This window comes from Antechinus flavipes, chromosome 1 (assembly GCF_016432865.1).
Source record: "Antechinus flavipes isolate AdamAnt ecotype Samford, QLD, Australia chromosome 1, AdamAnt_v2, whole genome shotgun sequence".
NCBI classification, from domain to species: domain Eukaryota; kingdom Metazoa; phylum Chordata; class Mammalia; order Dasyuromorphia; family Dasyuridae; genus Antechinus; species Antechinus flavipes.
In genome coordinates, this window is record NC_067398.1 from 656,665,467 (window position 1) to 656,690,254 (window position 24,788).

The 24,788-nt window shown below is 43.2% G+C and overlaps 1 protein-coding gene across 6 annotated transcripts in view; it reads left to right on the top strand.

Annotated features, from left to right (window-relative positions):
* The first annotated feature begins 3,487 nt into the window (after window positions 1–3,487).
* The window catches only part of ADGRE5 (adhesion G protein-coupled receptor E5), a 36,850-nt gene continuing 15,549 nt past the window's right edge, over window positions 3,488–24,788 (top strand). For 5 of the 6 annotated variants that reach the window (XM_051971699.1, XM_051971702.1, XM_051971700.1 and 2 more), the window contains exons 1-5: window positions 3,488–3,850; window positions 9,953–10,003; window positions 11,160–11,291; window positions 17,716–17,871; window positions 22,274–22,426. In XM_051971699.1, coding sequence (XP_051827659.1) covers window positions 3,526–3,850; window positions 9,953–10,003; window positions 11,160–11,291; window positions 17,716–17,871; window positions 22,274–22,426 — 817 coding nt within the window. In that variant the 5' untranslated portion in view covers window positions 3,488–3,525. The remainder of the gene's footprint in view (window positions 3,851–9,952; window positions 10,004–11,159; window positions 11,292–17,715; window positions 17,872–22,273; window positions 22,427–24,788) is intronic. The other variant, XM_051971704.1, reaches the window with a different exon arrangement.

A 24,788-nucleotide genomic window follows, 5' to 3' on the forward strand; every position in this document is an offset into this window, starting at 1 on the left:
TTTGTGACTCTGGGCAAATTATTTAATTTCACTGAACCTCAATTTACCTATTTGTAAAATTGGGATAATAACAGCACCTTCTTTATAGGATTATTTCCAGGATCAGTTAAAATACTATTTATAAAATTCTATTCAAATGATAATGCTGATGATGATAATGACAAAGAGGAAGATGAGGAGGAGGAGGAGAAAAAGGAGGAAAATGTACACCTCCCTCCCCTCTTTTCACAGGAAAAGGTGGGAATATAGGTACAAAAATATATTGGGTGGGGGAGCAGTTAGATGGCACATTGAATATAGGAGCATCAGTCCTGAAGTCAGGAAGACCTGAGATCAAATCCAATGTCAGACATTTAACACTTCCTAGCTATGTGACTCTGGGCAAGTCACTTAACTCCGATTGCCTCTTAAAACATAAAATCATAGGGGGTTTTGCATATACTGTCCCACAATCTATGTTTTGATTAATTTTGCTGAATTGCTTTTCTTCTATTTTTTTAAATCTTTGTTTGAAAAAACAGTTCACTAAATAGGAGAGAGCTGGAGGGATACATTGGAAACATGAAGATTAGGGAAAAACAAAAGATGTCAATACAAAATAAAAAAGAAATAGGGGCACAAAGAGGATCCTCTAGTCTAACCCCAACATTTTACATAGGCAGAAACTTTGGCCACAAACTTTGGTGTGTACAAGACTCAAGTGTACAGGGCCGGAACTCTGGACAAGTATACTTGAAACAAGGTGTTAACTCAGTGGAATTGATGAGATAATGGTTTTCTAGTTCTAAGTACTTAGTACTTATTAGTATGGAAATGTAATAATTCTCTAGTTCACACATATTCAGTATACTGTAATAATGTAATGGTAATAGGGCATTAAACTGGGGACAAAGTCAGACTCGGGGAATACTGTCAGATTGGCAGATTGCTGGAGGAAACTGGCTCCAACTATGACAGACACAGACTGTAAGAGACAATAAAGACTTTGGACTCTGTTCTTGTTCATTCTCGTGGTGTCTATCCTGCTGAGACCAAGGCCCTTCCGGAGGACCTCCAGAAAGCTAGCCAAACACTACACTCAAGGTCACCCAATCACTAGTGTCAAGATCACATTTTATATACCCAGATCCTCTGACTCTGAATATACACCTGAATATTGATGTCAATATTCTTTGATCTTTCCTCTTTTTTATTACAAATTTAACAAATCTTAACCAATATAAAATTTCAGTACACAAAGGAAAATAGAAAGATCACTCATGAGTCTGGAATCTTCTAAGAATTTGGTTTTTTCAAGTTTTCATTCACTTTTATAGGCAGCTAGATGTTGTGGGTAGAGCACCAGGCTGAGCAGCAGGAAGATCTGAGTTCAAATCCAATCTTGGGCACTAGTTTATGTGATCCAATCAAGTCACTTAACCATGTTTGCCACAGTTTCCCCAACTGTAAAATGAGCTGAAGAAGGAAATATCAAAGCACTCCAGTGTCTACTGAGAAAACCCCAATTGAGGGGGCTCTTTCAGGAAGAGTTAGACTGGATTGAAGAATGACTCAACAACAAACAACAATAAACTTCAACAAAACAGCAATAAAACACCCCTGTTAGTTTGTAAGCCCTTTGGAAACTTTTGTTTCCTTTCCTTTATTTTTGCAACAGTTTTGTTGCCACTCTAAAAAAAAAATGAGTTTTATTTTTTGTATCTCTATCATCCCTATTCACGAGGGTCCCCTTTTAGTTCCCTAGTACTTCTGTGTTATGTAAAGGATATCCTTTACATATCCTGGATGTGTGTGTGTGTGTGTGTGTGTGTGTGTGTGTGTGTGTGTGTGTATTGTCCAACATTCAAATCTGTGAGTCCCTGTGTGGGATCCACTAATTCACTGTCCCTGCTCCTGTCCCCAAGAAGCCTTCCCTTGGAACAAATTAATCAAGCGCAATAAATCAAAGCATTGGCCAAGTCTGAAAATGTATGTCTCACTCCATACCCAGTATTCCAGTCTACACCTTTGCTGATCATCAATCTCATACATATTAACACAAAAACTCTCTTTTCTTCTCTCCCTCTTTTCTTCTGGTGTCTATTTCTTTCTCTGTGTCTGTTTCTCTCCCTTTCTTTCCTGTGTGTCTCTATCTCTGTCTCTGTGTGTGTCTATCTTGATCTCTGTGTGTTTTTCTGTTTCTCTCTCTCTCTTTCTTTTCTCTCTCTCTCTTTCTCTTCTCTCTCTCTCTCTCTCTGTCTTTTCTCTCTCTCTTCTCTTCTCTCTCTCTCTCTCTCCTCTCTCTCTCTTTCTCTCTCTCTCTCTCTGTCTTTTCTCTCTCTCTCTCTGTCTTTTCTCTCTCTCTCTCTCTCTCTCTCTCTCTCTCTCTCTCTCTCTCTCTCTCTCTCTCTCTCTCTCTCTCTCTCTCTCTTTCACTTTCTTTTTCTCTCTTTCCCTACACACACACACAATACTCTCAATATAAATATTCCTTCCTGGATCTGAGAAACCTCTTCTTTGACCCTTTTCTAAAGTCCTTCCTCTCTTTCTGATTTAAAATTTTCTATAGGAAGCTGGACCTGGGATTTCACCGGAATAGGGGATTCCCATGTGAGGAAACTTCTTGAACCAAATTTTTTTAATTGAATCTATTTATTTTCAAAACATATGCAAGGATAATTTTTCACCATTGACCCTTGCAAAACCTTATGTTCTAACTTCCACCTCCTTCCCCCCACCCCTCCCCTAGATGTCAAGTAATTCAATACCAATATTTTCTTTTGAAAAAAGTTGCCTAAAGTATAAGAAATTAGATGCTTTGACCAGTCACAGTCAGTACTTCTGGACCTAATTCTATATCATTCTGGCTTCAAGGTAAACTCTCTAACTACTATACAACATTGCCTCTGACTTCTAGATTGTCGGGGGAGGGAGGAAGGAGGGGGGGAGGGAATAATGGCTTGTTCTAAAACATGAACATTCCCAACACGGACATTCACTAATGATTCATGAGAAGGTCTCAGCAAACACAGAAAAGTACAAACTCCTGGAAGCAGTTGGGTATCTCTGCGTGTTTAATTGTTGGACAAAAATACAAGTCTTAAATGTATACGTTATCTCTGTCCTTGCTTGTGTATTTTCATGGACATTCTTCCATGGGTGGTAGCCTGGGCTTGTCTCTGTTTGGGAGCATGTGTCCTGTGTTTATCTGTCTGTCTGTGGCAGTGTCCTGTTTATATGTGTGTGCTGTTCAGTGTCTGCAAGTGTGTGTCTCTGGGTTTGTGCTATTTTTGTGTCTCTTTTATGTTACATGCACTGCTTTGTGTGTGCTGTGTACCCCGAGTTAAGAATGTGTGTGTTCTATAATTCTCTCTCTGTTTGAGATTGTGCCCTATTCATGAGGTAGTCCCCCAGTACTTCTGTGTTATATAAAGGTTTTCCTAGATGTGTGTGTGTGTGTGTGTGTGTGTGTGTGTGTGTTGTCCAGGATTCAAATCTGTGGGTCCCTATGTGGGTGCTTCAATGCTGTGTGTGTGTGCTTGAGCTATGCTGTGCCATGTGCTGTCGGGTTCTGACTGTGTACTCCTGGGCTGGGCTGGGTCTCTGGGAGTCTCATTCCCCCTGCAGGCTGGCCCCATTGGACGAATTCAGGGGAGGGCCCTGACTGGCAGCCGCCCCCAAATAAAGGCTCAGCCGGAGCCCTGCCCCTCATATCACTCACTCCGACTCTTCCCGCTGCTGCTACCGCCGCCAGCGCTGCCACTGAGGACATCCAGGTCTGGCCTCTGGGAGCCAGCGAGCGACCACTCCCACCCCTCCCCGCCGGGCGGTGGCCCAGTCATGTCAAGCCTTCCCCGAAGCCTCTTTCTGGGTGAGACATTTGCTCCTAACTGCTCTTGGGCTCTGCCAGGGAGGGGGGGGGGGTATCAACAGTCTGAGGCACATGGGGAGGCTGCCCTCAGCAGTAGGAGCTCTTGGGAGGGAAGGGTTCCCTCATTTCTGTCCCATGATTGGGTCCTTTTGCCTTCTGACTCTTGGGCTCTTCCACCATCTGTACTCTGGTCTCTGGATCCCATCCGGCCCCCCACAACTGCCACCTGCCTCTCATTCCTTTCTGTTATCTTCTCTCTGCCTCTCTCTCCCTTTGTACCACTTTCTGTCCCTTCCTCCCTCTGACCTCCCCTCCCTTTATCTGCAGCCCTCTGTCCTCCAACTTCCATTTCTCTGTCTCCTCTCTTCCAGCCTCTTCCCCTTGTCCTATAACTAGATTCTGATCTCTTGCCTTTGGCCTCTGCTCTGACAAGCCACGAAGGCAAACTGGTAGTCAGATCAGAGGAGAAAATCATGAGGAACAGGTGCTAGCAGGGCCACACCCTAGGTGGGACCAGCCAGTGAGGTTCTTTTGATCAGCCTGATGAGGTGAGAATGTAGATACTGGCAGTACCCATAGAGATCACCTCTGGCTTCCTACCATCTTACACCAAGGATTGGTGCCATTCATGGAGGATGAGGAAGATGAGGATAGCCATGGAAGCTCCACATTCAGGAATTATTCTATCTTCCTCTTCCTCAAGATGTCCCTAAGTAGAAGTGGGGGTTGGGGAGGTGGAAGGAATTAGAACTGAATAGATACACAGAAGTTTGTAGATCAAATCAAGATTGCCCCATTTTGATCCAAGGTCCCCTGATCCAAACAGTCCTGTTTGGTCATGCTGGAGGTGTAAGATGCAAGCAAAAGAACAATGCATTTGTGCTTAGAGGACCTCCATTCAAATCCTGACTTGTTACTTACTCACCCATTAAGTCCAAAGATCTTCCCCAATCTGGCTTTAGTTTCTTAAAATGAGGGAAGACTGTGCCTACAGGATTTCTTTATGACCCTTCCAGCTCTAAATCCCATCCAGAGGCAGACCCTGTCCTTGGAAGGGATAAGACCTCATCAAAGAGAAAGAAAACTAGTCTCAGATTCTGGCTCTTCCATGTAGTTGCTGTGACTCTCGGCAAGTCCCCTCCCAGCTTCGATTTCTTCATGAGTAAGATGGGGACAAAAATGCCTGTCCTGCCTGCCCTGTGACCTTGTGTTAAGAAAGCTGCTTTGTCAAACTCCATAGAAACCAGTTTAGATTGTTATTTGTGAAGCTCTTACTTTCCTGGGTCATTGGTCTGAATTCACCATATTGTGGCTTCTTGACTTCCCCCTTTTCTCTCTATCTCCTGAGCCCCACCCCATGAGAACTGTGATGTGAGTCAGAGTTCCCTAGGAACAGAGAAAACAAAGTGAGTGAAAAAACAGTAATTTGGGTACAGGTAGAGAGAGGTCCAACCACAGAGACCTACCTTCTCTCCCTCCTCACAGCCCAATCCCCCTCTCCACTTGAAGCACTTGGTTCTCTTCTCAGTTTTGTACATGAGAACCAATTAGAAATTCAAGTCAGAGATTCCAGGTTCAAATCTCTTCAGGTCTCCTTTTTCAGCCTTTATTTGGAGGACTCTGCGATCTCTAATGATCTACTTCATACATTTTATGAGATAGATAGTTTGGTGAATAGAGTGCTAGACCCAGACTCAAGATGAGACCTGATTTAAATCCAGAATAAGATATTTATTTGTCCTGTGACCCTGGATAAGCCTCTTAGCCTGTATTTCTCCATCTATAAAATAGGGGTAATAATAACACCTCCTTCCTAGGGTTGCTATTGTGAACATTAAAGGAAATAATATTTGTAAAGCAATCTGCAAACCTACAAGTCCTACAGAAATGCTGACTTTTGTTTATCATTATGATCTCTCTGAGTTGAGGGCCAGGAGGGAGAGCCAATGTGGTTGGCACATGTGACTAGAAACTCAGGACACTTTCTCCCTTAAATTACTAAACTGCTAGAATTAGAAGGGACCATTCAACATGGTCCCAACTCCCACATTTAACAAATGAAAATGTGCTTTATGTACGTTATTCATTTTATTCTCTTAACAGTCAAGTGAAGTTGAAAGAACAGGTTGTATCATCCCATTTTACAGAGACAGAAACTGAAGCTCAGGAAGAATAAATGATTTGCTGCTGCCATGAGCTAAAATAGTTTCCTTCCTTCCTTCCTTTCTTATTTCTTTCTTTCTTCTTTCCCTTTTTCTTTCTTCCTTTCCTCCCTCCTTCCCTTCCCTTTTTCTTTCTTTATTCCTTCCTTCCTTTCCTCCCTCCTTCCCTTTCTTTCTTTCTTTTCTTTTTTTTCTTTTTCTTTCCTTTTCTTTCCTTCTTTATCTATCTTGCCCAGGCTAGAAGTATAGTGGCCACTCACACCCAGTCTTACTACTGATATATATATATATATATATATATATATCAGAACTTCTGCACTAACTTTAACCTCCCTCAATAGTAGGGCTTACAGGTATGCAGAAGAGATGTCTTCTGCAATCTCTTACCAACAAAGAACTTCTATGATACTAGGATCAGAATCAGGTCATCCAGGTAGATAGGAATAGAGTTGGGCTGGAGCTCAGATCTCCCAACTGCTCTCCATTACACGATGCTACTGCTCTCTTAGAAGGTATGAATCTGTAAAGTGCTTTAAGATCCTCAGAAAAAAGATGAGAGGAGGGTAGGGAAGGAGAGAGAAAGGGAAGGAAAAGAGAGAGAGACAGAGACAGACAGAAGGAGGGAAAGAAAGGGGGAGAAAAAGAAGGGGGAGAGAGAAAGAAAGAGAGAGAGAGAAAGAGAGAGAGAGAGAGACAGAAGGAGGGAAAGAAAGGGGGAGAAAAAGAGGGGGGAGAGAGAAAGAAAGAGAGAGAGAGAGAGAGAGAGAGAGAGGAGAGAAAGGGAAAGGAATAGGGAGAGAGAGAGAAAAAAAGGAATGAGGAGGAAGAGAAAGCATGCAAAGTGACATTTTCTCTCAGTAGATTTTCCAAATTATGCCTGGGACCCATATATGGTACCCTGGCTTGAAAGGTGGAAGTAGGGATGAGGCAGAGCAATTAACGAGGCTTTAGTGGGCCCAGGAAGTAGCTCCAGCCCCAGACAGCCAGGCATGGGGGTAGGGAGGGAAGCAGTAGGTTTTCCCGCCCGCTAAGAGGAAAAGTCTACCAGATGGGCTGGGTGGGGAGACTGGGAGCCAGGGTTCGGCTCCTGTCCCAGCTTCTGTTTGTGGAATTCCCAACTCCTTTTCCAGATGTTGACTAGAGGATCATTCCCATCTGAAGTGGGGCTTGAGGGTGTAGAATCTGGCTTCTATCCTTCCTTTCCCATCCACCCCCAAAATGGCCTCTGCCAGCATCACCACTACTCCTTCCGTCTCCCTCCCCCAGGCTCTTGCCCTTGCCTCCTCCCCACATCAAACTGAGAAGGGGAGAGGCCCAGGTTGGGGCCTCTACCAGATGTGCCGGAACTGCAAAGACTGGGGGTGGGGAGAGTGGACAACAGAAAGACGGCTGGTACTTTCAAACATTTGGCCAAACCCAAGAGCCAGAGAGGGAGCCTGGTGCTGATCAGGACTCTATTGGAGGGGATGCATGTGTGGTGGTAGCGTTGGGGTGGACTCTAAGGACCCAGGTGCCCAGGGTCATCCCTATTCCTCCTCCCTAGCTCCTCACCCTTGGATAGATAGTTAGGAGACAGCCTTACCAAGAAACCCTAGTGGTCAGTGAGCAGCCTAGAGCTGGAGGACCCATAGTGATCATTGAAGCCACTGCTCTCGCCTCAGAGAAGAAAGCTGAGACCCAGAGAAGGTCACACAGCTAATAAGGAGCAGGACTGACATTCAAACTGGAGTTTGCTGACTTTAAAGCCAAGTTTTTCCCACCAAGTGACCCTGCCCCAGATCTCTCTGCTGGTCACCCAGCCCGGAGGCTTCCAGCTCTGCTGTAGCCCTCCTGGTTCTGGAACTCTGGCTCCAGAATTTCCCTTCCAGCCTGAAACCCACCAGGGGCTTAAGCTGAGAGTGGCCCAGGGTGACTCAGCCAGTCCATTCTGTCCAGGAAATGACTCAGTGCCTGCCTTCCACTCCACCATTCTTCATGATCCCCTTCCCCCAATGCAGTCCCTGAGGATGCGTCTCTCTCTCCCATCCCTGACAGTTAGGGGCCCTCTCCAGACTGGAGATTGATTCTTATCAATCCTCCCTTGGCAGAAGCACAGAATCTCAGAGGCCCCTGGTTCAACCAAGCCTGGATGAGAATCCACAGCTATTGGTTGTTAGAGCCCTTGCTTAAAAACGGTCCCAAAATCCCTGGAGGAAGTCCGTTCAAATTTTGGATGGCATAGTCTCCCTGAGACAGAGGATTTCATCTGTATCCCCACCCCATCCCCACCCCCCACCCGCTCCTTCAGGCTCAAGCCTAAGCATTTAGATATTAATGGAATAAAGGAACAAAATAACATCGGTAACAAGAGTTATTAAAGTGCAGCTCTGGTCCAAATCCTCTCTGAGAAAACTGAAGCCCATCTAACTTTTGTTAAATTACTTTCCCAGGATTACAAAAGTGTCCCCCATTTCCTTTTCCAGCTCATTTTATAGATGAAGAAACTGAGACAAAAAAAGTCAATGGCTCTGGCTCTCATCTATGAACTTCTGGGCCAAAAGAGCTTTAAAGCAGTTTCCAGGAGAGTGGCTGAAGACTTGAGAAACTCCTTTCTGGGACTCTCTTGGTTTTTTATCTCTGTTTGCCCTCCTGGGCTCTTAGTGATCCATCCAACCAAATGTGGAACCATGATTTAGAGGCTATGCATTGCCCAGAAGGGCAACTGAGGCCTAGTGAGGGGAAATGCCCTTGGTCACCCAGCTAGATAGAACTCACTCCTGGTTTGCTGACTCCTATTCCAGTGCCTTTTTTCCTACTAGTCTAGAACTCCTTCTCTCCCTTTCAGTTTTTCCCTCATTTCAAACCCAGGTCTCCTGGCTACTAGGCATCTTTCAAATGGAATTCAGCTTCTGTTTTTTTACATTAAACTTTAAGCTCCTCAAGGGCAGGAACGATTTTTTTGGTCCCTTTATGTATCCTCATGTCTACCACAATGCCTGGCACATACTAGGTGCTTAATAAATGTCTATTAATGGATTGATTAGATTGAAACAAGAAGCCTAGGTTTGGAGTCAGAAGACTCAGATTTTATGTTATTTTATTTTTTTTTAATATATTTTTAAAATAACTTTTTATTGATAGAACTCATGCCAGGGTAATTTTTTACAACATTATCCCTTGCGGTCATTTCTGTTCCAATTTTTCCCCTCCCTCCCTCCACCCCTCCCCCAGATGGCAAGTAGTCCTATACATGTTAAATAGGTTACAGTATATCCTAGATACAATATATGTGTGCAGAACCGAACAGTTCTCTTGTTGCACAGGGAGAATTGAATTCAGAAGGTATAAATAACCCGGGAAGAAAAACAAAAATGCAGTTTACATTCATTTCCCAGTGTTCTTTCTTTGGGTGTAGCTGAGAAGACTCAGATTTAAAGAGGCAGAGCCAAGATGGGAGAGTAAAAGGAGAAGACATGGGTTAGAATCCTGTCTCTCCCACCTCTTGTCTGTGGGACCTTAAGCAAGTCATTTCCCTTTGCTTTGAGTCTCAGTTGCTCAAACTGTTAAAAGTAAAATTTTAACTAGATTTTCTCAAAGGTCCCTTCCAAGTTTAAATCCCATCATGATTCCCCAGTTCCCACAGAACAGGGGAAGACTGGGTCCTAGAATTGTGCTAGCAGGACCTTGTGATAGATCTAGCCCAGCCCCTTTTTTTTACAAATGGGGAAAGAGGGAGCACTCTCAGCCCCACCCGAGGAAAGTCCACGTCCTCACAACCCCTGCCCTGTGGAGACAGCACCCAGCCTGGCCCTTTATTCCTTTCTTTCCTTGGAGCCAGAGGTCTGGGTTGGAATCCTTGCACTACTGAGTAATTCTGGGATCGAAACCAAGGGCCTTGGCATCTTTGGGGATTGGGGAAGACAGTCACTAAGCTCCCATATTCCCCCTCTCTCTATTTCAGGGCTCTGTGTCTTGGTCCTTTTGAAAACTGCTGTGTTCCAGAACACCAAAGGTGAGTGTGCTGGGAGCCCACCCCATCTACAGCTGAAGACTGAGGGAAGCTCGACCAGGGAAGGGAAGGGCCTGAGTTGGGGAGAGGAACAAGGAGAAGCTTCCCTTACAATTCCACAGACCACACTGTTGAGTTTGAGAAGGGGGGACCCCCAAAAGTCCAGACTGGTGTCACGAGGTGTCTCGAAAGAATTTGCAGGCTTGAACCCATCTCCTAGTAAGGGGCAAAGTTTTATTGAAAGTAATGATACACCATTACAAAGCTGACTGAATTGTAAGGAAATTCAGTAAAGAAACAGAAGCAAAAGAGATATTTTTATTCAGCTTCTAACATAGATATGCTAATTCTGTAGCTCAAGGGTAGGGCTAAGGAGTAGTCTCCAGATGAATTGAGGGTGGTCTCTGAAATTTGATGATCACTGACCAGATCATCAGTCAGCAATGAACTGAGAAATAGTTTATTCAGAATCAGACAGATTGGGCATGGGACTTTCCTGAGGCCGACTCCAAAACCAAAATATTTAGGATTTTCTGACTCACTGCCAGAAAAGAGGCCTCTCAGGGTTAGGGGACCACAAAATCATATTACATCACCATCAAGTTCCTGGGGTTATATCCCTCCTCCAGTGTCTGCCATCCTGACTTGAGATTGAATTCCTGCTCTATCTTTGTCATCCAGAGCAAGCCAGGACCTCAGTTTCCTGATCTGTAAAATGGAGGTGATAATACTTGTGCCATGTACCTCACAGAGTCGTAAAGAAACCACTTAATAAGCTTTAAGTGGTAGTAGAAATGTGTTGTCTTTTAAAAAATTATCATTAGCCTCAATACATCCTCTTCACCCCAACTAAATCACGAGGAAAAATAAACTATTGTTGGTCTCCCTCCTCTTATCTGCAAGTTTTTGGGTGGCCAGTTAGCTAAGTTCCTAACGTATGGACTCCCCAGTTCCCCCACCCCCAATCAGGTGTAGACATGAAGCTAACAGAATATAATAAGGGCTATTCCCATTGGAACATCTGTAAGTGTCTTACCTGTACAATCTGGTTAATAATCACTATGTTTCATACATTACGGGAATGTTGTGGCAAATATACTTTAAAACTTTAAAGCCTTATGGAAGCACAGTTGTGACAATATTTTATTCTTCTGACTAGATTCTCAATGTCCTCGTGGTGGGTGTTCCCAAAATGCCATTTGTATCAACAAGACCCACTGTGCCTGTAAGGATGGATTTGTTACTACGAGTGGGGAGAAATACTTCAGTGACTTTCTGGAGATCTGTGACGGTAAAGAAGCCACGCCCACATTAGTCCAAGGGTTGGGGACAAGAAAGAGGGAGCAGCTGAGTGAGAGGGAGGGGGATGCAAGGAACCCTGTTAAGTGGCTGCTTTTGGAAAAGAGGGAAAGTGGAGGAGGCAGGAGACAGGGGGAGAAGGGAAGAGGGAAGGGGAGAAGCAGCAGCCAAAAGAGGGTAGCCTGGTGGCGATGGGGTCAGGATGCTGTTGAACCTCAGTGGCAGGATCTCATACTGTTGTCCCACTTGCTGTGATCATCTCAGTCATATCAATGCCTCAGTTTCTCCACTGAGAAAATGGTCACTGTGCTTGGTAATTAAAGAGATAACTCCAATGATCTGTGATGTCATCAATTTGGATATTCCCTCCAATAAAGCAGCCTTCCCTTCCATGCCTTCCCACTTTGATGATCCTCTTGTCTGATCCTGTCCTGGAGTTGGGCACAAACAGCCTTGTGGTTCTTCCCAAGATGCTTGAGACCTTTCTCACTTTCTCCTGAAAAAAGAGGAGATTTACGTTAACTTTTGATGGGACTAGCTGTGTGGCCTTGGGCAAGTCACCCCACTCTGCCTGCATTTACTCAACTGTAAAAAAGAGACCATAATAGCACCCACCTCAAAGGATTATTGTAACCATCGAATGAGATCATATTTGTAAAAAGTACCTGGCACATAGTAGGTGCTGTATAAATGCTTATCCCCTCCCCATCACCACCACCATGCTGCTCTCTATTTCTTTGCATCTGATAAACATCTGAAATTCTTCAAGGATTCTTATGTTCATGTCTTACACCCAAACCCCAATCCTGAGAGAGCCTCAGCTTACAAATATGGACTTTTGTTCAGGGGAAAAAATGGAGATTGTTAGTTTATTGAAGATAATCCAGCCTACTCTCCTCTTTTAATTTAATGCTAGGCCCAACTCACTGTCCATATGTGTTCTCTATCCAGGCGTACAGGACCGATGGACAAGCTGGACAGGTTGTCCATGTTCCTGGAGGTCACAGTTTGGGCAATAGACATGCTTCAGCCACCTTTTCTGTGTGGATGAATGGTCAGGTCAAATTCTTTTAAGTGATTATATATTGGAGAAAAGCAAAGAAGTATACCATAGATCCTGCCTTCAAGGAGTTTATGGTCAACTAGAAAGACACAAATAAATAAAATACAAAGAAGACTGTTGGTAGGTCCCCTCCTCCTCAAAAGGCAAAAAATGCGTGTGGACAAAATTTCATGGGCCAAGGAAATCAGGGAAGATTCCTGTAGAATGTAAGCTCTTTGGGGACAGCAGGACTGTTTTGGTTTCGTCCTCAATGCCTGGCATATATTAGGTATTCAGTTAGTGCTTGTTGAATTGAACTGAACAGAAGAGGATCCATACAAGAGGCAATGTGGCAGGAGACACAGCCTAGGTAAATGCTTAAAGGCAGAGCATAACAGGATGAGGAGAAGCACTGTTTCCTAACCTTGGCTCATGTCAGTATTCTTTTCCTACTATAAAAAATATTTACTCTTTAAAAATTTTAAGATGAAGCCACTTATATTCTTAGAGAGATGCTTAGTACATTAAGTAGTTAATTGGCTTTGTCAGGATCATACAGCAACATGTGTCGGAGGCAGGACTTGAATCTGGGTCTTCTGGCTCCAAGGTAGCTCTCTGTCCATTACAATGTCCTTGCTACTCTTCAGAACACCAGTGAAACATTTACAATCGAAAGAATGAAGCCCAAAGAGTATGTGCTTAAGGTGCTGGTGAACAGAGTGAATTCAACCCCGAATCAGAAAAACCTGAGTTCAAATCCACTTGCCCATGCTTTGTGACCCTGGGCAAGTCAGTTAACTTTTGCCTGCCTTAGTTTCATAAACTGAAAAATGGGGATAATAATAGTACCTAATTCCCAGGTTGTTGTGAGAATCAAGTGAGATAATATTTGTTTTTTTTTATTATTTCATATTTTATTTTTCCCCAGTATATGTTTTGTTTTGTTTTGTTTTTTGCTGAGGCAGTTGGGGTTAAGTGACTTGCCCAAGGTCACACAGCTACCTTCCCCAGTATATGTAAAAACATTTTTTAACATCTGTTTTTAAAACTTTGAATTCCAAATTGTTTTAATTTGCATTTCTCCAATCTTTCATCTCCAATGAGTAAGAACTTTTTTTCATATAGCTATAGATAGCTTTGACTACTTCATCTGAAAACTGTTTATATCTTTTGATCATTTATCAATTAGGAATGGCTGTTATTTTTATAAATTCAATTCAGCTCTCTACATGTTTGAAAAATGAGGCTTTTATTAAAGAAACTTGCTTCAAATTTTTTTTACAATTATTCTAATTGTATTTCTCCATCCTATTCTCCCTCCTTCCCACCCTCCCGCTCCATTTATTCTAATCTCCTCTCCTTTGACCCTGATCCTTCTCAAAAGTGTTTTGCTTCTGCCTACCTTCCTCAATATAACCTCTTTTCTATCACTTTTTCCATCATCTCTTATCCCCTTCCCCTCCAACTTTCCTGTGGGTAATCTCAGAGTTCTATCTTGAATGTGTATGTTATTCCTTCTTTAAGCCAATTCTGATGAGAGTAAGGTTCATTCATTCCCCTTCACCTCCTCACTTATCTCCTCCACTGAAAAAGCTTTTTCTTGCCTCTTTTATATGAGATAATTTATCCTCTTCTATCTTTCCCTTTCCATTTTTTCTCAGTACATTCTTCTCATCCCTTAATTTTATTTTTTAAAGATATTAACCATTGATATTCAACTCACACTTGTGTCCTCTATCTATATATACTCTTTCCAACTACCTTAATAATGAGAAAATTCTTATGAGTTACAAGTATCTTCTTCCTATGTGAACAGTTTAGCCTTATCAAGTTCCTTATGATTTCCCTTTCCTGGTTAGCACTTTGTACTTTCTTGAGTTTTGTATTTGAAAGTCAGATTTTCTATTCAGGTCTGGTCTTTTCATTAAGAATGGTTGAAAGTCCTCTATCTCACTGAATGCTCATTTTTCCCTTGAAGAATTATACTTAATTTTTCTGGTTAGGTGTTTCTTGGTTGTAATCCTAGCTTCTTTGTTTTCTAGAATATCATATTCTAAGCAATCTGATCCTTTAAGGTAGAAGTTGATAAATCTTGTATTATCCTCATCATGCCTCGGTAATATTGGAATTGTTTCTTTCTGGCTGCTTGCAACATTTTCTGTTTGACTTGGGAGCTCTTGAATTTAGTTATAATATGTCTGGCAGTTTTCATTTGGGGATCTGTTTCTGGAATTGATCAATGGATTCTTTCAATTTTCATTTTACTCTTTGGATTTAGAATACCAGAGCAGTTTTTTTGATGATATCTTGAAAAATATCTAGGCTCTGTTTTTTTATCATGGCTTTCTGGTAGTCCAATAATTTTAAAATTGTCTCTTGAATCTGTTTCCCAGATTAGTTGTTTTTTTCCAATGATATATTTCACATTGTCTTCTATTTTTCCATTTTTAAAATTTTGTTTTTATTGTTTCTCTATCTCTCCTAAAGTCATTAGCTTTCATTTGTTGAATTCTAATTTTTAAAGAATTATTTTTTCCAGTGACCTTTTGTACTTCCTTTTCCATTTGGCCAATTCTGCTTTTTAAAGAATTTTTTTTTCTTCAGTGAATTTCTATGCTTTTTTTTTTCAATTTGGCCAGTTCTGCTTTTTAATGAATTCTCCTCCTCGTTGGCTTTTTAAAAAATCTCCTTTACCATTTGGCCTACTATACGTTTAAGGAGTTAATTTTCTTCAGTTTTTCCAGCTAATGACTCATTTTCCACTATTTTTTTTGTATCACTGTCATTTCTCTTCCAATTTGTCCTCTGCCTCTCCTACTTGATTGTCAAAATCCTTTTTGAGCTCTTTTGTGGCCTGAAACCAAATCATATTTTTCTCAGAGGCTTTGGATGTGGTTATGTAGATAACTTTGTTTTCTTCTTCTGAGTGTATGTTTTGATCTTCTTTGTCACCATAGTAACTTTCTATGATCAGACCTTTTTTTTCTGTTCTTTGTTCATATTTCTAACCTATTTCTTGACTTCTGGCTCTTTGTAAAAATAGGGTTTTGCTTCCAGGTTGGAGAGTGCAATGTCCCAATTTTATGGGGTTTTCTGCAGCTGTTCTCAGAAATACTTCTAGGGACTTACTTCTAAGTTTTCAGTTCTTCTAAGGTGGTATCTTCTAAGGAGAGGTTTCTTTACTATTCTTCTGGCCTGTATTTTGGTCTATGAATGATTACAAACACTATTTTCTGCCCTGAAACTGAGGAGAATCCTCCCTCCACTGTGGTCATAAGCTCCGGTATGCTAGTATTCCCCCTCACCTTGGGACTGCCACTCAGGACTGAAACTCATATCCAAGTATAGGCTAAGTCTTGTGTCAGTGCTAGCAAAGAGATTCCTGTAATCTTGTGACCAGTTGTTCTAGTATTATTGCCATCTTTGGGTTGAGAGCTACTGAAGCAGTTGCCACCACTGATAATTCAGTGGATCCCAAACCCTGTTCCTGGTTTACAGGGGTCTGGTCTGTGCTGGCACAGTCTGGGACTGGCTTAACAAGCCTTTCCTATCAGTTATCTTGAGCTAGAAAATTGTTTCAACCCATCTTTTTTTTTTGATAGGTTCTACTGCTCTAGAATTTGTTCAGACCCTTTATTTTAAGGTATTTGGAAAAGTTTGGGGAAGAATTCAACCAAGTCCTTGCCTTTTCTCCACCATCTTATCTCCATGAGATACTATTTGTAAAATGCTTTGTAAATCTTAAAGTATTATATAAATTCTAGCTATAGTTATAATTTTTATCCATAGACAGGTTATAAGTAGCTGCCGAAGACAAATGTGATCACTGAGTGGACATAGTTGTGATGGAGACAATGGAAAGGGCATTGTCCCTAAAGTCAGAGGAGGGAGAATCAAATCCCACCTTTAATATTTACAGGCTGTGTCATCCTGGATGAGTTACTTTCCTCCATGGGCTTCCCTTTCTTTATCTGTAAATGGAGGAAGTCAGGATGATCCCTCCAGCTCTAAGCATGTAATTCCATCTCCTGGATGCAATTCCTGTTAACTGACTTTAGTTAGGTTTTCCTTGATAGACAATAGTGCTTTTGCGCTCTCTCTCTCTCTCTCTCTCTCTCTCTCTCTCTCTCTCTCTCTCTCTCTCTCTATTTCTCTCTCTGTCTCTCTCTCTGTCTTTCTCTCTCTCTCTGTCTCTCTCTCTCTCTCTCTTTCTGTCTCTCTGTCTCTCTGTCTCTCTCTGTCTCTCTCTCTCTCTCTCTCTCTCTGTCTCTCTGTCTCTCTCTGTCTCTCTCCCCTTGGTTCCCCAAGTACAGTAGCGACTCATAGTCCCCATCCCATTACTGATTTGTTAGCAGAGGACTTTTCTCCTATTCCATTTCTTTCCTGGGCCAGCTTCCCCTCTCTAGGCAGCCTGACAACCCTTTCAACTAGGAATTCCCATATTGGTGCCAGACTTAGTGTGGACACTCCACTGACTTTAACCCTCCTGTAGCTCAGAACTCCAGAACTCTAGAGAGCCATTGCAGCCACCCTTTCAAGTACTGCAGGGCATCCTACCTAGCTAAGCCTTTTATTTGTCCACAATTTGATCTCTGTAATGCTTCTAAAGCTTCTAACCTTCTAAAACCTTGCCCTATCTCCTTAAAACCATCATGGCCATGACCTCCTGGGTCTTAGCTGAGAACCTGGCCTTCTACTCCCCTGAGAAGATCAAAGCTGCCTTTCTAGAGCTTCCTCATCTCCTGGACATCATGCCTCCCAGACTCATCCTCTGTTCTTGCTCCTCTGATTCTGGGGAAGGGATGTCTCCTTTCCTTGCCAACCTCAGACCCTTTACTTATGCCCTCCATCTTATTCCCTGTCATCTCTCCAGGAGCTGGCCCAGGAGACCTTGACCCTCCCCTCCCCTCCAAATCATCAGCCTCTCCCTAACCACTGACTCCTTCCCTGCTACTTATAAACACCTAGATTTTCTCCATCCTTAGAAATCCCTGCCTCCAAACACCTCTGGTTACTATACCATATCTTATTTTCCTTTAACTGTCTGAGTCCTGAAAAGAGTTGTCTGTACTTATATGTCAGCAGGAATATCTCATGAGAGGATAGATGAGACTCGCCACTGTCCCTGAACTGACCCCCTTCCATTTTGCTGATCTTTTCCTTTCTTTTTTCTATTCCCTTTTTCTCTTTTTTCTTTTTTTTCATTCAACAAGCATTTCTTTTCTCCTCTTCCCATTCCCTTAGAAAAGAAAATTTTAAAAAAAAGCCTTTGTAATAAACATCATTCTGTAGTCATATGAAACAAATTCCCACATTGGCCATGTGCAAAAAATGTATGTTTCATTTCTTCTTTTCTTTGCTTCTTATGTTGCAGATGTTAATGAATGTGTACCACCCACTAAAATCTTTTGTGGTATGAATGCAGACTGTGTTAATACATATGGAAGCTACCGCTGCACCTGCATCCCTGGATATGCACTTCCTTCTGGGGAGAAAAACTTCCCAAATGCTTCTATGAACAACTGTCAAGGTAAAAAAAAAAACAAAACAAAAAAATCCAGCTGGAGAATCTGCTGAGGCTGAGGGCAGAGAAGTCCCTCCCTGCATGGGCCCCTTCTCCTCCCTGACTCAGGCCTCTGTTCAGTGTCCTTAGCTCCTTCCTACATGGGCCACCTCTGGCCAGTGCCCTTTACCTGCTCATAGGGGCCATCTCTGACCTTCCCTTTCTCCTCTCTGTGGGGTAGAACAGCTCCCTTCTCTCTGATTTCCAGCTGCCATTTTTCTCTTTCCCACCAATATTTCCCACAAATACCCCAATGTTTAAGGAGAGGAGATGGAATTTGTCCGTTTCTTTGAGGAAATGTACTGCAAGCTGACTTTGGAAATGAGTTATGAAGGTTTTATGCAGGATTTTCTCCTGACATTGCTCTTTGGGGGAGACACCAAAGAAACTAGAAGTTCAAGCTTGGGTAAAAGCAGAAGCATCTGGTCACTAAGGAGAAGGCTGTGGGAGTCCTCTGCCAATGTGCAAGAGAAGCCATCTATGAAGCATTTATCATGCACCAGCAATTCCATAAATATTGGCAAAAAATGCGAAGAGAGAGGCAGAGGGAACGGGAAGAGGAGAGAGACAGAGACAGAGATGGGGGAAGGGATCGGAAGACAGAGACAGAGAGAAAGAGAAGGGAGAGACAGACAGAGAAACACAGAGGGAGAGGAAAAGACAGACAGACAGATAGAGAGAACAACCATCTCCAGCCTTCAAGAAGCTTCTATTTTAAACATTCAGGGAACAGAGGCCTGGAGACTTAAGTCTCAAATTCAATGACCCCTGGAACTAGAGCCAGGAGGGAGGGAATTAGGGAGAATTCCAATAGAATAGAAGCTCTTTGGGGACAAAGGAGGGTGTTTTGATTTTGGCCTTGTATCTTCTGGGTATGGCTCATAGGAGGCAGGCACTCAGTTATTGATTGTTGGATTAAACTGGACAGAAGAGGATCCTAACAGGCAGGGATGAGGAGGCAGTGTGCTCCAGGCAGGAGGCACAGCCTGGGTAAAGGCATAGAGGCAGGACATGACAGCATGAGAAGAAGCAGAGTTTCCCAATCATGGATCATGGCAGAATGCTTTTCCCACTCCACCAAACATTTACTCATAAATTCTTACTTATGATCACTTATAGTCTTAGAGCTGCTTTGAGCTGTGAGAGGCTACTAATATTCCCAGGATCACCCAGCTAAGCCAGGTCTTCTGGCTCCAAGTCCAGCAATCTGTCCCTACAATATCCTTGTCTAAGAGCACTAGAAAATCAATCAGAATCCAAAGAACGGGAACCCCGGAGAGCTTGTGATTGGAGATAGAGGGTGGGCACACAGTGGGGAGAGTAGTAGACCCAGAGTCAGAAAGGCCTCAGATCCTGAGTGATCCTGAGCAAGACACTTGGACTCTGCCTTCCTCAGTTCCATAAACTGTAAAAATGGAAATAAAAGCACTTGTCTCCAAGTTGTTGTGAAGACCTAATGGGATAATCTTTGTGAAGTGCTTTCCCAAAGCAGTATGTAAGTGGTACCTATAATAATAATTACTCTCCATAGGCAGGGTGTAAGTAGCTGCTGAACTCAGAACTTGAGGACATAGGAACAGTGGAAGAAGCCTTGTCTCTGGAGTCAGAGGAGGGAGAATCAAGTACTGATACTGACCATGGGACCCTGGACTTGGCACTTCTGCACATGGGTTTCTCTTTATCAGAAGGAAGAGATCAGAATGGTCCCTCCAGCTCTGAGTTTGTGATCCCCTAACTGGATCAAATCTCTGTTGTCTGGTTTTAACTGGACTTCCCCTGCTAGACAATAGTACTTTTATTCTCTCTTTTCATTTCATTCCTTTTATTCATTCTTCCTTCATTCCCTCCTTCCCTCATTCCTTCCTTTCTTATCTTTTTTCCCTCCTTGCTATGTTCCTTCTTTCCTTTCCTTCTTTTCTTTTTTCTTTCTTCCTAACTTCCTTCTTTCCCCTTTCTTCATCTTTTTTTCTTTCTTACGCTCTCTCTTCCTTCCTTCCTTCTTTTTTCCTTCCATCCCTCCTTTCTCTCTCCTTCTTTCTTCCTTTCTTTTCTTCTTTCTTTCTCTGTCTCTCTCTTACTTTTTCATCTCTCTGTGTCTCTGTCTATGTCTCTCTCCCTTTTCCTTTCTCTGTCTCTCTTTCTTCCTTTCATTTTTTTCATTCTCCCTCTATCTTCCATTCTTTTTTTTTTTTTAATAATAACTTTGTATTGACAGAATCCATGCCAGGATAATTTTTACAGCATTATCCCTTGCAATCACTTATGTTTCGTTTTTTCCCCTCCCTCCCTCCTCCCCCCCCCCAAGATGGCAAGCAGTCCTATATATGTTAAATATGTAGCAGTATATCCTAGATACAATACATATTTGCAGAACCGAACAGTTCTCCCACTGCACAGGGAGAGTTGAATTCAGAAGGTAAAAATAACTCGGGAAGAAATCAAAAATCAAATAGTTCACATTCATTTCCCAGTATTCCTTCTTTGGGTGTAGCTGTTTCTGTCCATCATTTATCCAATGAAACTCAGTTAAGTCTCTTTGTCAGAGAAATCCACTTCCATCAGAATACATCCTCATACAATATCGTTGTCGAAGTGTATAATGATCTCCTGGTTCTGCTCATCTCACTTAGCATCAGTCCATGTAGGTCTCTCCAAGCCTCTCTGTATTCATCCTGCTGGTCATTCCTTACAGAGCAATAATATTCCATAACATTCATATACCACAATTTACCCAACCATTCTCCAATTGATGGGCATCCATTCATTTTCCAGTTTCTAGCCATTACAAACAGGACTGCCACAAACATTTTGGCACATACAGGTCCCTTTCCCTTCTTTAGTATTTCTTTGGGATATAAGCCCAATAGAAACACTGCTGGATCAAAGGGTGTGCACAGTTTGATAACTTTTTGGGCATAATTCCAGATTGCTCTCCAGAATGGCTGGATTCGTTCACAACTCCACCAACAATGCATCAGTGTCCCCGTTTTCCCTCATCCCCTCCAACATTCATCATTATTTTTTCCTGTCATCTTAGCCAATCTGACAGGTGTGTAGTGGTATCTCAGAGTTGTCTTAATTTGCATTTCTCTGATCAATAGTGATTTGGAACACTCTTTCATGTGAGTGGTAATAGTTTCAATTTCTTCATCTGAAAATTGTCTGTTCATATCCTTTGACCATTTATCAATTGGAGAATGGCTTGATTTTTTATAAATTTGAGTCAGTTCTCTATATATTTTGGAAATGAGGCCTTTATCAGAACCTTTAATTGTAAAGATGTTTTCCCAGTTTGTTGCTTCCCTACTAATCTTGTTTGCATTCGTTCTGTTTGTACAAAGGCTTTTTAATTTGTCTATCTTCCATTCTTACCAGGCTGGAAATTCAGCAGCCATTCATGGTCCCAAATCCCACAACTGATTTATTTGTGGAGGGGTTTTCTTGTGTTTCCTTTCCTACCTGGGCCAGCTTGCCCCACCCAGAAACTCCTTCCATTGGTGCCATACTAAGTGAGGACACTGACTTGACTTTAACACTCCTGTAGCTCAGAACTTCAGAGCTCAAGAGATCTCAGCCTCCCTCTCAGGTAACAAGGATCATAGGGCATCCTATTTAGCTAAGCCATTAATTTTCCACAGTGTAATCTTTGTAATGTTTCTGAAGCTTTAAGGGCAACCTGATGTCTCAGTGGATAGAGCACTAGCCCTGGAATCAGGAGGATCTGAGTTCAAATCCAGCCAAATGTCAGCGGGTCCTATGTGACCCTGGGCAAGGGACTTCACTTCAACTGTCTTGCTCCCTTGTCTCCTGGACATCATGCCCCCCAGACCTATCCTCTTCTTCTGTTCCTCTGTTTCTGGGGAAGAAATGTCTCCTTTCCTTGCCAAGGCCAGCCCCTTTACTTGTGTCCTCCATCTTTATGCCTTTTTATGTCTCCAGGAGCTGGCCTGGAGGCCATGACCTGATCCTTCCCCTCCAAACCACCAGCCTGCTGCCTGCAAACACCCAGATCTCCCCCATGCTTAGAAATCCTTGTCTTGACCACTTCAAGTTACCATATCATATCTTATAAAGAGCTGTCTGTATTTATATGTCAGCAGAAATATTCCCAGATAGAATTCAGAGATGAGGCTTGCCACTGTCCCTGAACAGATTCCCTTCCATTACCTTACTGATCTTTTCCTTTCTTTTTTCTATTCTCTTCTTCCCCCCTTTTTTTTCATTCAATAATCATTTCTTTCTTCTTCTTCCCAGTCCCTTAAAAAGGAAAAAAAGCCTTGTAAAAAGCAGCATTCTGTAGGTGAAACAAATTCCCACATTGGCCATGTGCAAAAATGTGTGTTTCATTCCTTGTTTGCTTCTGCTGCAGATATTAACGAATGTGCCTTGTCCAATGACACTTGTGGTCAGAATGCAGAGTGTGTTAATGAAAACAAAGGTTACCACTGCACCTGCACAGACGGATATGCACTTCCTTCTGGGAAGAAGAAGTTCTCAGATGTTACCAAGAACAACTGTCAAGGTAACTGCATCCTTGCCGCATCCTTTGTCTAGCTGGAGAATCAGTGAGGAGCTCTTACTGCTGAGGCTGAGGGCAGAGAAGTCCCTCCCTGCATGGACCACCTCTGGCCAGTGCTCTTTACCTGCTCAGAGGGGCCACCTCTGACCTGCCCCTTCCCCTCGCTGACTCTGGCTCTCTCTGTTCAGTGTCCTTAGCTCCTCTCTACAAGGGCCACCCCTAAATTCTGTCATTTTCCCTGTTCTGTTCATTCCAGCTCAGGCTCCCTCAGGAAACTCCTTCCAAGTGCTTTGCTCAGATCCTGGTTCAGGGCTGGGAGATTCAATTGCCTTTCCAAACTGTTGTCCAAAGGAAGAATTGAGGCCATAGGGTTTGACCTACCTGGCAATGTTGCCCCGTGGTACCCAATATTCAGGAGACAGAGGAAGGAGGGATATTGAGGGGGTGCCTGAGGCACTGAGAACCTGGGGACCCTGAAGACTCCTGGAGCTAGTTGGGTCTGAGGGGAAACTGGAACCCAGATCTTCTTCACTCGGCGCCCAGCTCTCTCTGCCCTTTGCCACTTTCTCTCTCCCATCCCATAGCCTTTACCTTCCCCTTGCACCTATGACATGGGCCATCTCACTTATTTTCTTGTGTCCTTTCTTTCCTACCCCATTTGCTCCATCCTAGATAGGGCTTCCTCTTGGCCCAGCCTCCCAAAAGCCAACTAGGTGCCCTGATGGGAGGAGAATTCTCCGCATTAATACCTTGATTTGCATGGCACTTAAGGTTTACAAAATCTTCCCTTCTGTCTGAATTTACCTGCATGCTGTGTCCCTCATTAATCTGTAAGCATGTCTTCCAGTGCAGAGACCACTTGTCTTTCTCTGCACCCCTAGTATACCTAGCATAGTGCCTGGCTCATAGGAAGTGCTTGATAAATGCTTGAGGACTGACTGAGGAAGATGCTATTTTTTAATTTTCTTATGAAGAGTTAAAGGTTCCAGAACATATAGAAGCCTGCCTCGGTTGGCCCCCTCTCTCCCTATGTGCCAGGTCCCCTCCTGGGCCCAAGCCTCCCAAGCATCTCCGATTTCCATCTGCCATATTTATTTTTTCTCACCAATACAGATATTTAAGGAGGGGAGATGAAATTTGTCCATTTCTTGGAGGAAATATACAACAGGTTGACTCTGGAAAGGACTTTCCCCTGACAATGGCCTTTGGGGGAGACACCAAAGAAACTAGCAGTTCAAGCTTGGGTGAAGGCAGAGGCCTTAGCCACCATCTAATCCAAGCCCTATCCTTGGTCTGATCAGGAAACTGATGCCCTTATAGTATTACCAGATGCTCTGGGAGATCAGGTGAAGGATCAGGTGGTTTATTGAGGGCCAGCAGGAATCTCTGGGCCACATTTTGATGCAGCAACACAGGGAGATGGATTCTTGTAGGTCCTAGTTTCTGAGGGAGAAGGGGCTGAGAAGATCCATGGAGGGCCCTGTCCTTCCTGCTCCCAGTCTTGCCCCCCCCCCCCGCCCCTCACACCAAGCCAAAAGATGGCTCCACTGAAAGAGTGACCTTCACTCTCTGCTAGGTCGGGAGGATCTGAGAGTTCTAGTTTGTTTGGATAATTAGGTTCTTTCCAATGCAAAGGGGATGGTCTCAACCAGTGGGGCAGATTTTGAAGTAATGGCCTTCATACAAGATGCGGCCTCCCTCCTCCCCAGATGGATGAGCCCCTCTAAGGCCACAGAGCCATGCTTTGCCCCAACTGGAGAGCAGAGCATCTGGGTCACTAGGAGAAGGCTGGGGGAGTCCTCTGCCAACGTGCAAGAAAAGGCATCTTTGACGCATTTATTATGCACCAGCAATTCAATAAATATTAGCAAGAAAATGCAAAGAGAGAGGAGAGAGAGAAACAGAGATAGATACAGAGACAGAAACAGAGACAAAGAGACAGACAGACATAGAAAGGCAGAGACAGAGCGAGCAACCATCTCCTGCCTTCAAGAAGCTTCTATTTTAAACATGTGAGAGAATAAGTCCCAAATTCAATGATCTCTAACAAGCTTTATGACCTTAGACCACTTGACCTCTTTGCATCTCAGTTTCCACATCTGGCTGATGGGCCAGATGACCTCTAGAATCCCTAACAACTCTTTTTCTCTGGTCATTTTAGGTGTGTTTCATTCTCCATGACTCCATTTGGGGTTTTCTTGGCAGAGATACTGGAGTAGTTTGCCATTTTGTTCTCCAGCCAGTTTGAGGAAACTGAGACAAACAGGGTTAAGTGACATGCGCAGGGTCACACAGCCAGGAAGGGTCTGAGGCCAGATTTGAACTCTTGAAGATGAGTCTCCCTGACTCCAGCCCCGGCACTGTG